Source organism: Gadus chalcogrammus, chromosome 18 (genome assembly GCF_026213295.1).
Source record: "Gadus chalcogrammus isolate NIFS_2021 chromosome 18, NIFS_Gcha_1.0, whole genome shotgun sequence".
In the NCBI taxonomy this organism is placed as follows: Eukaryota; Metazoa; Chordata; class Actinopteri; order Gadiformes; family Gadidae; genus Gadus; species Gadus chalcogrammus.
Window position 1 is genome coordinate 8,022,875 of NC_079429.1, and position 11,134 is coordinate 8,034,008.

General features: G+C 43.3%; 1 protein-coding gene across 2 annotated transcripts; it reads right to left on the reverse strand.

Annotated features, from left to right (window-relative positions):
• Positions 1–2,168: 2,168 nt before the first annotated feature.
• Positions 2,169–9,486, reverse strand: slc16a5a (solute carrier family 16 member 5a). 2 transcript variants are annotated; one of them, XR_008893116.1, is made up of 6 exons: positions 9,381–9,486; positions 8,115–8,543; positions 7,474–7,617; positions 5,351–6,196; positions 5,066–5,217; positions 4,477–4,567 (listed from the first exon to the last, which is right to left on the reverse strand). XR_008893116.1 is itself a non-coding variant. In XM_056576372.1 (5 exons), exons 2-5 carry the CDS (start codon positions 8,485–8,487, stop codon positions 4,329–4,331), a joined length of 1,602 nt encoding a protein of 533 aa, XP_056432347.1. In that variant the 5' UTR covers positions 8,488–8,543; positions 9,381–9,486; the 3' UTR covers positions 2,169–4,328. The 2 variants fall into 2 exon arrangements, 1 of the variants encoding a protein (XP_056432347.1); XM_056576372.1 differs by lacking the exon at positions 5,066–5,217 and having other exon boundaries at positions 2,169–4,567.
• Between the last annotated feature and the right edge of the window lie 1,648 nt (positions 9,487–11,134).

Here is an 11,134-nt window from a genome sequence, read left to right on the forward strand (position 1 = left end):
CGGATCGACTCGTCCTGTAAACGCTGTCTTTTAAATGCGCATGCGCGTTTCATTCATTCCCATGTTATTCCAGAGAGAGAGAGAGAGACGCTTGCCTGTCCTAAATATATGTATGTGTACATACATATATTTAGGACAGGCAAGCGAGCAGGGATTCTATCAGCTGACAGAAATCTTTCAATTGTTACACTGGGTTGTCTGATCCACAGGTTCAACATTATCAGAGGGACCCACTTGTCCTATTATTTCTAACTAATGCAAGAAAATAAGCCTGCATGTGCTTCTCGAGACTATATCTTGTTCTTCTCCAAATCTGCATTCAAGTGAGGAATCACAGTCATTTGGTGTGCAGGATGAGGCAGAAGCCTGGGTTGTATTCAGACTGAGGTCGCCGCGTTTGCTAAGTGGTGGGTGTCTCTCCGACCTCAACGCAAGTAATCTCAATCCAAACGTTTCGTGAAACTTGGCGTGGACAACAACTTTGTAACGTGTTTTTATGTCCTCCTTAGCGATAATGGCGTTCAAGCTAACCAATGGTTTATCCATGCGCGCAGATGGCACTAGGGACGGGGGGGATATGACCCCCTAAGATTCATAGTGACCCCCCCACTGTCCCTACAAAAGGCGACAAACATCGCCGGTAAAACTGAGGCTTCCTCCTCTTGAAATGTCACTGGAACATGTCTTACAAACGGCTATGCTGATCTTTCTCCGAGACAGTGAAATACCCCCACACGAGAGTATTTCACTCCACAAGCGTCCTCGGTTGCTAAGCGACGTCAACGTCTTTGGCGACTATTTCTCAGTTGATCAACACTACGAATGCTGGTAACAAATAAATTGTGAAAAGAAAAGACAAACCGTGTGAAGTTATTTTTTTGGCCATAGTTTCCATATATGCTAAAGACGTGTCTAGTTCACCGTCATGCAGGCTGGGTTTAGTAAAATAAATAGCGATCTGTTTTCGGGGCATTTATGCCTATCTGCCTAATGCCCTAGTGTTAAGGCAGCCCACGTTGAAATAATTTTAATGTTGAATGTTGATGGCGAAGTAGTTGAAATAAACAGATTGATTTCATACAAATCATTAAAGCCTCTCCCTGTGTCATTGTGTGTGCGTGTATACAAGGCCGCCTTAATGCACGGGCTTGCCTGGGCTGAAGCCCCAGGGCCTACGCCGATCGGGGGGCCTATCATGAGCTGCAGTAAAAAAAAAAAAAAAAAAAGTTTTTTTTTTTATTATTATTTTTTTATTCTTTTATATTTTATACTGGCCCATGATAGGCCCCCAGATCGGCGAAGGCCCAAGACAATGTGATTTTTTGTTTGGGGCTTACAAAGATCAGGGGCCTATCATCAGCCAAGAAAAAAGAGGGCCAGTGGCCCCTTTACACCACAGCCACACTCGTCGTCGTCGTCGTCCGTCCCCCCCCCCCGTCAACAACGGCAAAATGTCGGAAATAAGTTACACATCTTCATTGTAAGATCCCCTCTCAGGGGGCCTACGAAACCTCAGCCCCAGGGCCCAATGGCAGGTTAAGGCAGGCCTGCGTGTATACGAGGTGCGTGGGTGCATGTCTGCGTGCGTGCGTGCGTGGGGGTTGGGTTTGTTTCCCTGGCACGAAAGGGGGAATAAATAACATCGGTGTCGGCCAAATTGTTATTTTAAACATCGGTATCGGCCCAGAATTTCACAATCGGTGCATCCCTAATTCCAACATTAAAATAAATGGAAAACACCCTCCTTACTCCCATTACAAATGATGCAGGAGTTCGCAAATATCCGGAACTGAAAGAGGAAGACTTGAGAATCCCACTGGCCATGTTTAAAACAAGTACAAGGTAAACACAACTGCAGATGCTGTGCATGCTTTGAAAGAATTGCCCCCTGATGTCCGTGGCCTATTTGATCAGGTAGAGACACTAGTGAGATTGTTGATGGTGGTGCTCATATCATCTGCTGAGGCAGAGCGCAGTTTTAGTGGGTTACGTAGATTGAAGACATGGTTGAGATCAACCATGACGCAAATAAAACTCAATGGCATTGCTTTGTGTAAATTTGTTTGGCTTTTTGTTCATTTATGTAAATATGTTGTTGTTTACACTTGAGTGTAAACACAAATGTTTAAATAAAATATATTTTGCATAAGGCATGAAGTTTCTGTGGGTGATTCGCATTCCAGACAAATAACAGTTTCATTATATCTGGCTAGTGTTGATCAAGTAGGCCTTTGTTTAACAATGTTCACTGTTGTTTATCCATGACTTCCAATAAGAATTCTCCAATGGCTTTTTAGTACAAACCATTGGCCCTAGGCTATTACGAAAGTAACTACTTGAGCGCTAGTTAAAACCCAGATTACACAAAAATAACTTATTGAGTTGAAATCATTTGCTGACAGCTTTGTCCCCCCAGTTCAAAAATTCCTATATCGCAAACTACGGTAAGTTTCATTTTCTCACTCACTCACACCTGGAAACGAGATTACATTTGTGGGCGGGAAACCGGATACACATTAGCCTACATACAATGTTGTTTAAGAGAGCTAGTGATGCACAAACAAAGCAAGCATAATCAAGGCGGAAAAATGCATTTATTGTCAGATATTTCCGTGAAGCATTAATAATTTATATCTTAATATCGTTACCATTTGATCAGAAGTAACTTTTCCCCAAATAAATAAATATATTCTATACACGAATATATTCGTTAACTAACAATTGTATAACCATGTGCTTCTAGGGAGAAAAATAAAGAATAAAGTCCAAATAGAATACATTTATTGTATGCTTTCAGTCATATCACCACAAAAATAAGTAAACTGATATAGCCTAGCTCCTGTGATGTAGGCTAATCCTCCGTAAAAATAGCTGTAACAGGCAGAAGTCACGGTAGGACATTGGCTCTAAACATTGGATGTAACCATTTACATTACACACAAATGTCGCACCATAGCACTATCTATTGCAATATCATACACATTTACTCTAGCACAATTACAGAGATAGCCCTACTATTTCTTATGGCTACCGTGAATATGAGAATGCTGCATCCAGGCAGTTACAATTTTTGATTGAGATTGCAAAGCTTAGTAACATAAGGCACTTTTCAATAGGTAATCTGGAAAATGTACATAAATAGCAGTTGTGTTGGTCCTTATATAGGACCTAATGCATTTAATTTATCAGTGTTACATTCTACCTCAGAGTTCAACTAAATAATTGAGCATCTCTTCAGTGTTTGCTTGAAATTATTACCTTTTCAGTGGTTGTTTTCCTTTAAAAGAAAACCACCACTTTGTGCCAGCTACATTGAAATAACATGAAATTAGCTATTATCTCCAATAATAACTCATCACTAACAGGACTAATCACTTGGCAGTCGGCTGAAAAAGAATACAATATTGTCTTTGAACCTTTGTGCTTGAAACTATATTCATTTACACACAATTGTTTACGATTGTCAGACAGATCATATGCATCCATCTTCTAAAACTTGTTGTCCAATTCGATTCTGCTAAGGTATTGCTGACACCATGGCAGCCCAAACACCTGCTATTTCGTCCAGCTCATCTTAGGCAAATTCTCTTTTCTCATTGGTCATCAAAAGTTGAGCTGCAATTTTACCACCACTATACCACAACATATTTCCATTTCGTGGTGGATTATGAAAATCTTTTTTTTTAATAGAGCGAGAGTGTAATGAGTGTAATGTGAAAAGGATGAGCACCTTTGTGTGTAAGGTCCAAAGCATTATTGGTGTATATAGCATAGTACAATCAATGTTTCTCACCATATGTTGAAACCATGTTCACACCATCACCAGATTTAGCCGTTTTTAGCCTTCATGTTTGGTACATTAAGAAGGCTTCAGTACTATTACTGTACTATAGAGAATGGCCACCGGATGACAATAGAACCACCATGTCTTCCTAAACAGCAAGATCAGCCTGTAAAAGTGCTGACCAAACCAACAGGTAGACCCTGTGACATAAGGTGTTTGGCACCAAAGGATTATTTGCACAATCTTCCTATGCAATCATTAACCAATTCATTATTTGCATTTAAAGCCAATCCAGACCCAAAAAAAAAAAAAACTTAAGGTAATGTTGATGAAAAGCAGGTTCTTTCAATTGGTCTGTAGAATGATATAACTATTGCAAGTGACATTACTGGGCATGGTTTGCTGCTTGGTGCGGTCAATAAAGTCAGATGTGTTGTTTGGTAAGTCGTTACACCCTTTGGCCTATTTCAATACAGGTCCTATCCGATACGGCCAGTAAACAAGAAAGTATTCACAAAGGGTGGAAACTTGGCAGCTGTATTTCCTATGCACTGTGGTCTTCAGATTGGGTTTTGGCGCCATCTGTTGGCACACTGCTGTACTGACACTGAGTGGATACGTCCTGGTCTGTCACAGCCAGAGGCTGCCCCTTAGGTGCCGACTTCTTGTCCCTTTGGCCCAGCACGTAAAACGACACCATGAGGTACAGGCCAGATGTGGCAACAACAAAACTGCAGACCAAAAACATATGGAAGTACTGCCCTGTTCTGTCCACCAGTACTCCTGCAAAGATAAATAAATGCACACATGTTATGAATATCCAGACAATACATTTTACACGTGAATTTTTGAATAATTTATTAAAAAGAAGATTACTATTAATGAATGAAAGACTAATTTTTGAAACTCAAAGCTCATTCATAATGTGATTATTGTGATGGATGGCTGGTGTATTAAGAACTGTATAAGCCCTGAAGACCCAGACACAAGACATGTGACACTTGACACCAGCAGTGGCAGTGAAACTAGATCAGGCCCATGCCTGCCCTTTTCTTAGCCTGACTTCAGTGTTATGCTTAGCGTTCAATTCCACCAGTGGCTGCAAATCTCTACCAAGAGATTCTGCAATAATTAGGCTTATTCAACCATTAAAAAATATAACAAAGGCTGTGTTGTTGCTGGAGAGGAACAGCCTGGAGGAAAGAGGGTTGTAAATTCTATTCCTGTAAATGTTCAGTGAACCCCGCACACAAGGACTTAGTTACATGAGGCAAAGCAGACCTTAGCGTAGAGACCAATGTCATAGCGACAAGCACGTTGGCAGATGGCTCCCGGCTTTATCCGATCACATGACTGTCACAAATGGCATCCAAGCAGCACAAAACCCTCTCCTCGTTAGCCACAGAAAACGGTTGTGTTACAAAGTACACAAGCTGAAATTGAGCATGAACACATTAGCAATCACGAATATCTCCAATCGTCACGAGGGAAGCATCCCTGTCGTCGGGCAGACGAAAGCCCTGCCTCAAAAAAAAAAAAAAAAGACCCCCCATTGCGTCGACCTACCTGCGAGCGGGGGTCCGATGAGCAGCGTGACGCTCTCCATGACGGCGAGCAGGCCCAGGGCCGACGGGAAGGCGCTCATGTCCACCGTCTGCATGAGCACGGTGAACATCAGGGACCCCACCACGCTCATGGAGAGCCCGTACATCACCACGTACACCACCAGCACGGGGAAGCTGGCGCCCAAGCAGCAGATGCTGTTGCTCAGGCCGTTGACCAGCAGCGCCGAGGAGAACACGTAGATGTGCCGCCCCTTGAACCAGGGCAGGTTGAACAGCAGGCCGATGGGCGGCCGCACGATGATGTTGATGATGCCCAGGATGGAGAGCAGCAGTGCCGCCTCGCTCCGCTCCATGCCGTTGTCCGTGGCGTAGGGCACCAGGTACACCAGCGGCACCACGAAGCCCAGCATCATCCAGGTGATGCCGATGGAGTACACGCGGTAGTGCAGGTTCTTCAGGAACAGGTCGAAGGCCATGTGTTTGCGCAGGGAGGCGCCCAGGCTGTCGCACAGGCCCCTCCACCTCGACTTGCTCTGCCGGGTCCCCCCCCCGCAGCCGCCGCCGTCGGGCTGTTTCAGGGGCATGAGGGGCTGTCCGCGGGGCCTGCGGGGCCCGAGGGGCCTCATCAGCGCTCCGCACACGCAGCAGTTTAACAGCAGCGCCCCCAGCACCAGGAAGCTCCCCCGCCAGCCCAGCTCAGTGTTGAGGTAGTGGCCCAGGATGGGCAGGGTGCACAGGCCCAGGGCCGTCCCCGTGGACGACATGGCGTTGGCAAACGTGCGCCGGCGTACAAAGTAGTGGCCCAGGATGGTCACGGCCGCCTGGAAGCTGAAGCAGAAGCCAAGGCCTGTGGTAGAGAGAAAGCGTTGTCCAAACTGTGTTGTAAAAACGGTGTTGTAATGGTAAACAACGCCATGTCTTGAAAGCAAAGGTTTCCACATCCCTAAATGCCTCTTCTAGGTACTCCTCTTAAAGCTCTTTCATGGTAGACCACGAGGCTAAGTTAAGGACGCGGAGGAACAAGCCGATCGTACGTTGTGTTCTACAGTACATTCATAACATATTTCACACACACACACACACACACACATACACACACACACACACACACACACACACACACACACACACACACACACACACACACACACACACACACACACACACACACACACACGGTGGTCCTGAAAACAAGAGCATACGTTTCATCACAACAGACGTATACCCGTGTGATAGCTGTGTCTTGTGGAAAGCAGTTGGGACACACACGGATCATACCAACTACCCAAACATAGCCTAGCGGGATCCAAGGCCTCTGAGCAGCAGGTGACCATCCCTCCTTTCTCACAAAGCAGGTTTACACAGTGTACATTCCTCACGAAGGAGGGAGTCCACCAATTACATTTTATCATTTCCTGGTTTGAACAGTCTTAATTCACTTCCTCTAAACTCATTATTATTTCTCGACAAAGACCATGGGATACGTTACTGAAACACTGGATTTTGAAAGGAAGCTGAATTTTCCCTTCCAGATACCAAGCAGAGTAGAGGGACCCCTATGCAGAGACCATGAAAAGGCATGCTGGGAACCTAAACAGGTTGAATTTGAATTCAGATGCCATGAAAAGTTCACTCTAAGATACTAACACTAACATTCGATCACATTTGACATGAGCCGCTTACATTTTAGAACACTACTATCGAAGACCTGGAAACGAGCGACTAAGTCCTACTTAAGCTCACATGGTCTGTTGCTAAGCTTGTGACCTGCCATGTTTCAGCAAGTGCTGGGCAACTGGCCGCAGACTTAGGGAAGCAAATCTACGCAGTGTGGTAGTTTCTCTTGTGGTTTGTTTCTCATACAAAAGTTATTTTGCTAACAGTCTATGCTATTTGACTGTATGTTTAAAATCGATGTCAATTGGTTGTGGTCACAGGTGTGGTGGAAAAACATTAGCCTTGGTCGCAAAATACTGGGTAGAAAGTATTGACGTGAAAAGTGACCTCATAAAGTTTCTGGATTCAAGACACATAAACAGTGGATACTTGACAATCTGGATGCAAATTCACGTCAATGTCCTCAAGAAATACGTGCTCATGATTGCGATCGTGAACCTTGCTTACCTGTTATAATCCCAGCAGTAATGTATAGCTCAGTGATGGAATTGGTAAAGGAGCTTGCGGCCATCCCGAAGCCACTCAGCACTCCTCCCAGCATGACCGTTGCTCGGCAACCAAATCTTTCCACCAATGCACTGCAAAAAGGGCCTGTTGATAACATGCATTGCTCTCAGTTAAATACACAGCACAATGCGAAGGGCAAAGGTCCGGAGTGTCAGGGGTAAATATTGGTTCCATCAAATGGCTACACCTTAGCTGAGGCACACGGGATTGAAGATATAAATGTCATCCAAGGTTTATGTGTGAAAGCTTACGATCTGACAAATTCAAAACCTCACGATTGATAACAAAAATTACAACCTGAGTGATATACTAAATCACGTCTCTGGGAAGAAAGACAACAAAAAAAATTCTGGTTGGGCAAAGAATAACAGCTATTGCATACTATAACAGTTTATTTTAATTATTAATAAATATTATTATTAAATAGTCGTCTTTTTCAATTAATAATGATCCATCAGGACACAATACATTATCCTATATGTAATGCAAATATATAAACTTGAGTGTCATTCAAAGTTTAAAGGCTATGCTATGCATCTATTGAGCATCATTTGATCAGACTGTTGATTCAGATACAGTACCTCCCGCATGCAGCACCGAAGTCATGATGGAGGGCACCCATGAAGTCTGACTGTTGGTGGCCTGGAACTCCTTCTGCAAGTCTGTGTAGAAGATGCCCACACAGGAGGGGAAGGCCAGGGTCAGAGCTAGGACCAAGATGGTAGCCACGAGCACCACCCAGCCCCAGCCGCCGTCAGGGGCTACGACGGCCCCCGGCATTGGGGCAGAACCCTGGGGTCCACCGCCAACCTTTTCAACCCCCTCCTCTGGGTTACGGTTGATGTTGCCTCCCTCCAGCTCCTGATCCTTGCCATTGGCCTGTTCAGGGGCCCCGCTGGAGTCCATTTGAAGGCTGCGGTCCCTCGTCCCACTGTCTCCATTGCGCTGGGTCATTTTCCACGGAGTGGCCGGGTAAATGCTACTGCACCACCCATGTCAACTGGTGCGACCTTAAATGAGGTAAGGCACTTGAGTAATAAGTATTGACACAATAAAGCCTTGTCATTGGGAGATATCAAACGAGCAGCTTCCTGAAACTGCACCATTCAAAAGGCTCACATTTTATGTTCCCTAAGGTGGACAAATTATGAAAAGACACTCCCGCCCGAAATGTTATTGCCGAAACTGTTCGTTCTGTATATTGACTCCGCCGGTTACTTCCATATTGTGGCCTACGTGATTTTTCAGGTAAACATGGCAGCACGTAGAATTGATTGATTGCCTTTGAATTTACAGCTACAATTTTGTAAGTGTTGGGGCTCCAAAGTCGCAACAATGTAGTTGTTTCGACTTTGAAGTGAGGGCTTTATGTATTTGGCTACAACGAAACCATGTGCAGTTGCGAACAAATGTGAATGGGACCCTTGTAGTAGGTTAAGCATTTTTTAACGAACATCTCGAAGTGGCAATCGCACGATACATTCTGTTTATTGTAATGATCTGAATCGTAAAATGCGTCCATAACGCTTTCATAATCGACTGAGCATCTTCCAAGGAAAACAAACGGGTGTTGGTCAATCAATCAATTACTGCGGCGGTCCCAGGAACCCCACCTTCCACGTAGACGAAATCCAAATGAATGGATCGTGACAATTAAACCCCCCAATTAACTTCATTAGTAGCATGTAGTACGCATCCGATGTTGGACGTGCCCTCGCCGGCAAAACGAATACATGTAAAATCAAATGTGTAAGTGAAACTAAGATTAGCATGACCCATTCCACAACAATTGATATGGATGAACGATTGCGTAGACGTCGTGGACAGTTGGATGGGAACAATCTTACCTTTTATATGTTGCGTCTGGTCTGATGTTGGGTCCTTCCGTGCTTGTGGTCTACTACGTCTCATAAACAAGCGGCTTTAGCTCAGGCTCTGTGCTCGGTGGGAGGAGACAGAGCGCCATGGGCGATTTGGAGGGGATAAGCAAAGCAGCTCCCCCCCCTCCCGTACGTGAACAATGCTTCGGCATTGATCTCAGACTGGTTTGGCTGGCTGTTCTGTTGTGTATGTGGGGATGATGATTATAGTTTTGTCACAATGTATACAAATTGCTATTGTTTTATTCAATATACAGGCCTACTTGTATATGTAATACCTGTAATACAGACTTATGTCAAATAGACTAGTTAGGTTTTTGCGTTTGTGGGCTAGTAAGGTGTGAACATATAACCACCATACTCGCAGCATTATCTTTGCATACACGTGTTATACCACGTGTATGCATGATGCTCCAGAATGTCTGTTGTGCCGCAGGCTGTTCTTTCAAGTAAAAAAAGGGACGGTCAAGCACACATTTTTGAAACGGACACCTTTTTATGATTAAAAACCAGACTGGGTTTTGTTAAAATCGTTACATTTGAAGAAACAGCATTGGTAGACAAATTCAAACATATAAAATAAATAAAAGTGGAAGGACAATTAGACAATGTTTTATCTTTCAAACAGTTCTACCCAGTCTTCATTGACAATATTCACATTTGACATCAATACTGTGGATTAATGTGACACTCAAAATAACTGTTGATACATATTTTCAATACGTCTTTATTATGAGTGCACAAGGGTGTTTGTCTACAAATGCATGCAGGTGTTTACAGTTTAGCCGTCAATTCAAAACGAATCCTTCCAACATTTTGGCCCGGTGTTTAGATCAGAAAATGCTATTTTGGGGAAGGTGGAAAATTGCAAAATGATTTAATATAGAATTGTTTATTTGGTTAATCTGTGTTCAAACCATGGTTTTAGTGTTCAATCTTCATGACCAAATAAAAAAATAACATGAAAATAGAACATGTGATTATATTGATTATGTCTAGCTGTGGATCAACGGATCCACACAAGAAACTACACCTACCATAGAGTCATGCCTTCCCTCTGCTCTCCTGCCATGCATCAAACACAGTTTGCACTAACACATGAGGTCAGACAAATTCCTGTAAACATTATAGTCTCTAAAACAATACATGCTCTCACGTTTTTTAGTTTTTTTTTGCAGATTTGTTAACATTGCACATATATGTATCTAGTGCAGGTGACAATAAAAAATTGTCAAACACCTTTTTTTCCATTACAAGAAATAAAGTGTGTTATTAAAATGTCCATGGCAATCACGTCACAAGGTACAACAAGGTAATAAAAAAATGGGCAAATTGGGTTTAAAAAGTTGACAAATAAGTGCTTTTAATGTCTATCAAGTCACTGTAGACATTGCCTACAAGCACACATAAACTCAAGCCAATTAAAGTCTCCTCATTTTCTATAATAGTGCACAACAGTTTTCTTTGTGTTGGTATTTTACTTTGTTATAATTTCCACTAACATAAACCACTATCTGCTTCCTCTTGACTGTGTAGCACACCCACTTCCTTATGCTAACAAGCTGAAGATACCAAAAAAGACACAAGACTAAGGCGAACTTGTGTGTAAAATGAAGGGTTAGTGGCGTCCGTCTGAAAATAAATTGGCACAAAGGAAGCCCGAGATAAGCCTTTGATTGTTGTTCCAATTGATCAGCACACCTTACAAAGTACAAAGTATT

Excerpts from the sequence above, each read along its gene's own strand:
- slc16a5a (XM_056576372.1), bottom strand. The coding sequence starts at position 8,487 with ATGACCCAGCGCAATGGAGACAGTGGGACGAGGGACCGCAGCCTTCAA. Across the intron at positions 7,618-8,114 it reads TTCGGTGCTGCATGCGGGAG|GCCCTTTTTGCAGTGCATTG; the intron begins GTACTGTATCTG and ends TGTTATCAACAG. Across the intron at positions 6,197-7,473 it reads TACTGCTGGGATTATAACAG|GCCTTGGCTTCTGCTTCAGC; the intron begins GTAAGCAAGGTT and ends TCTCTACCACAG.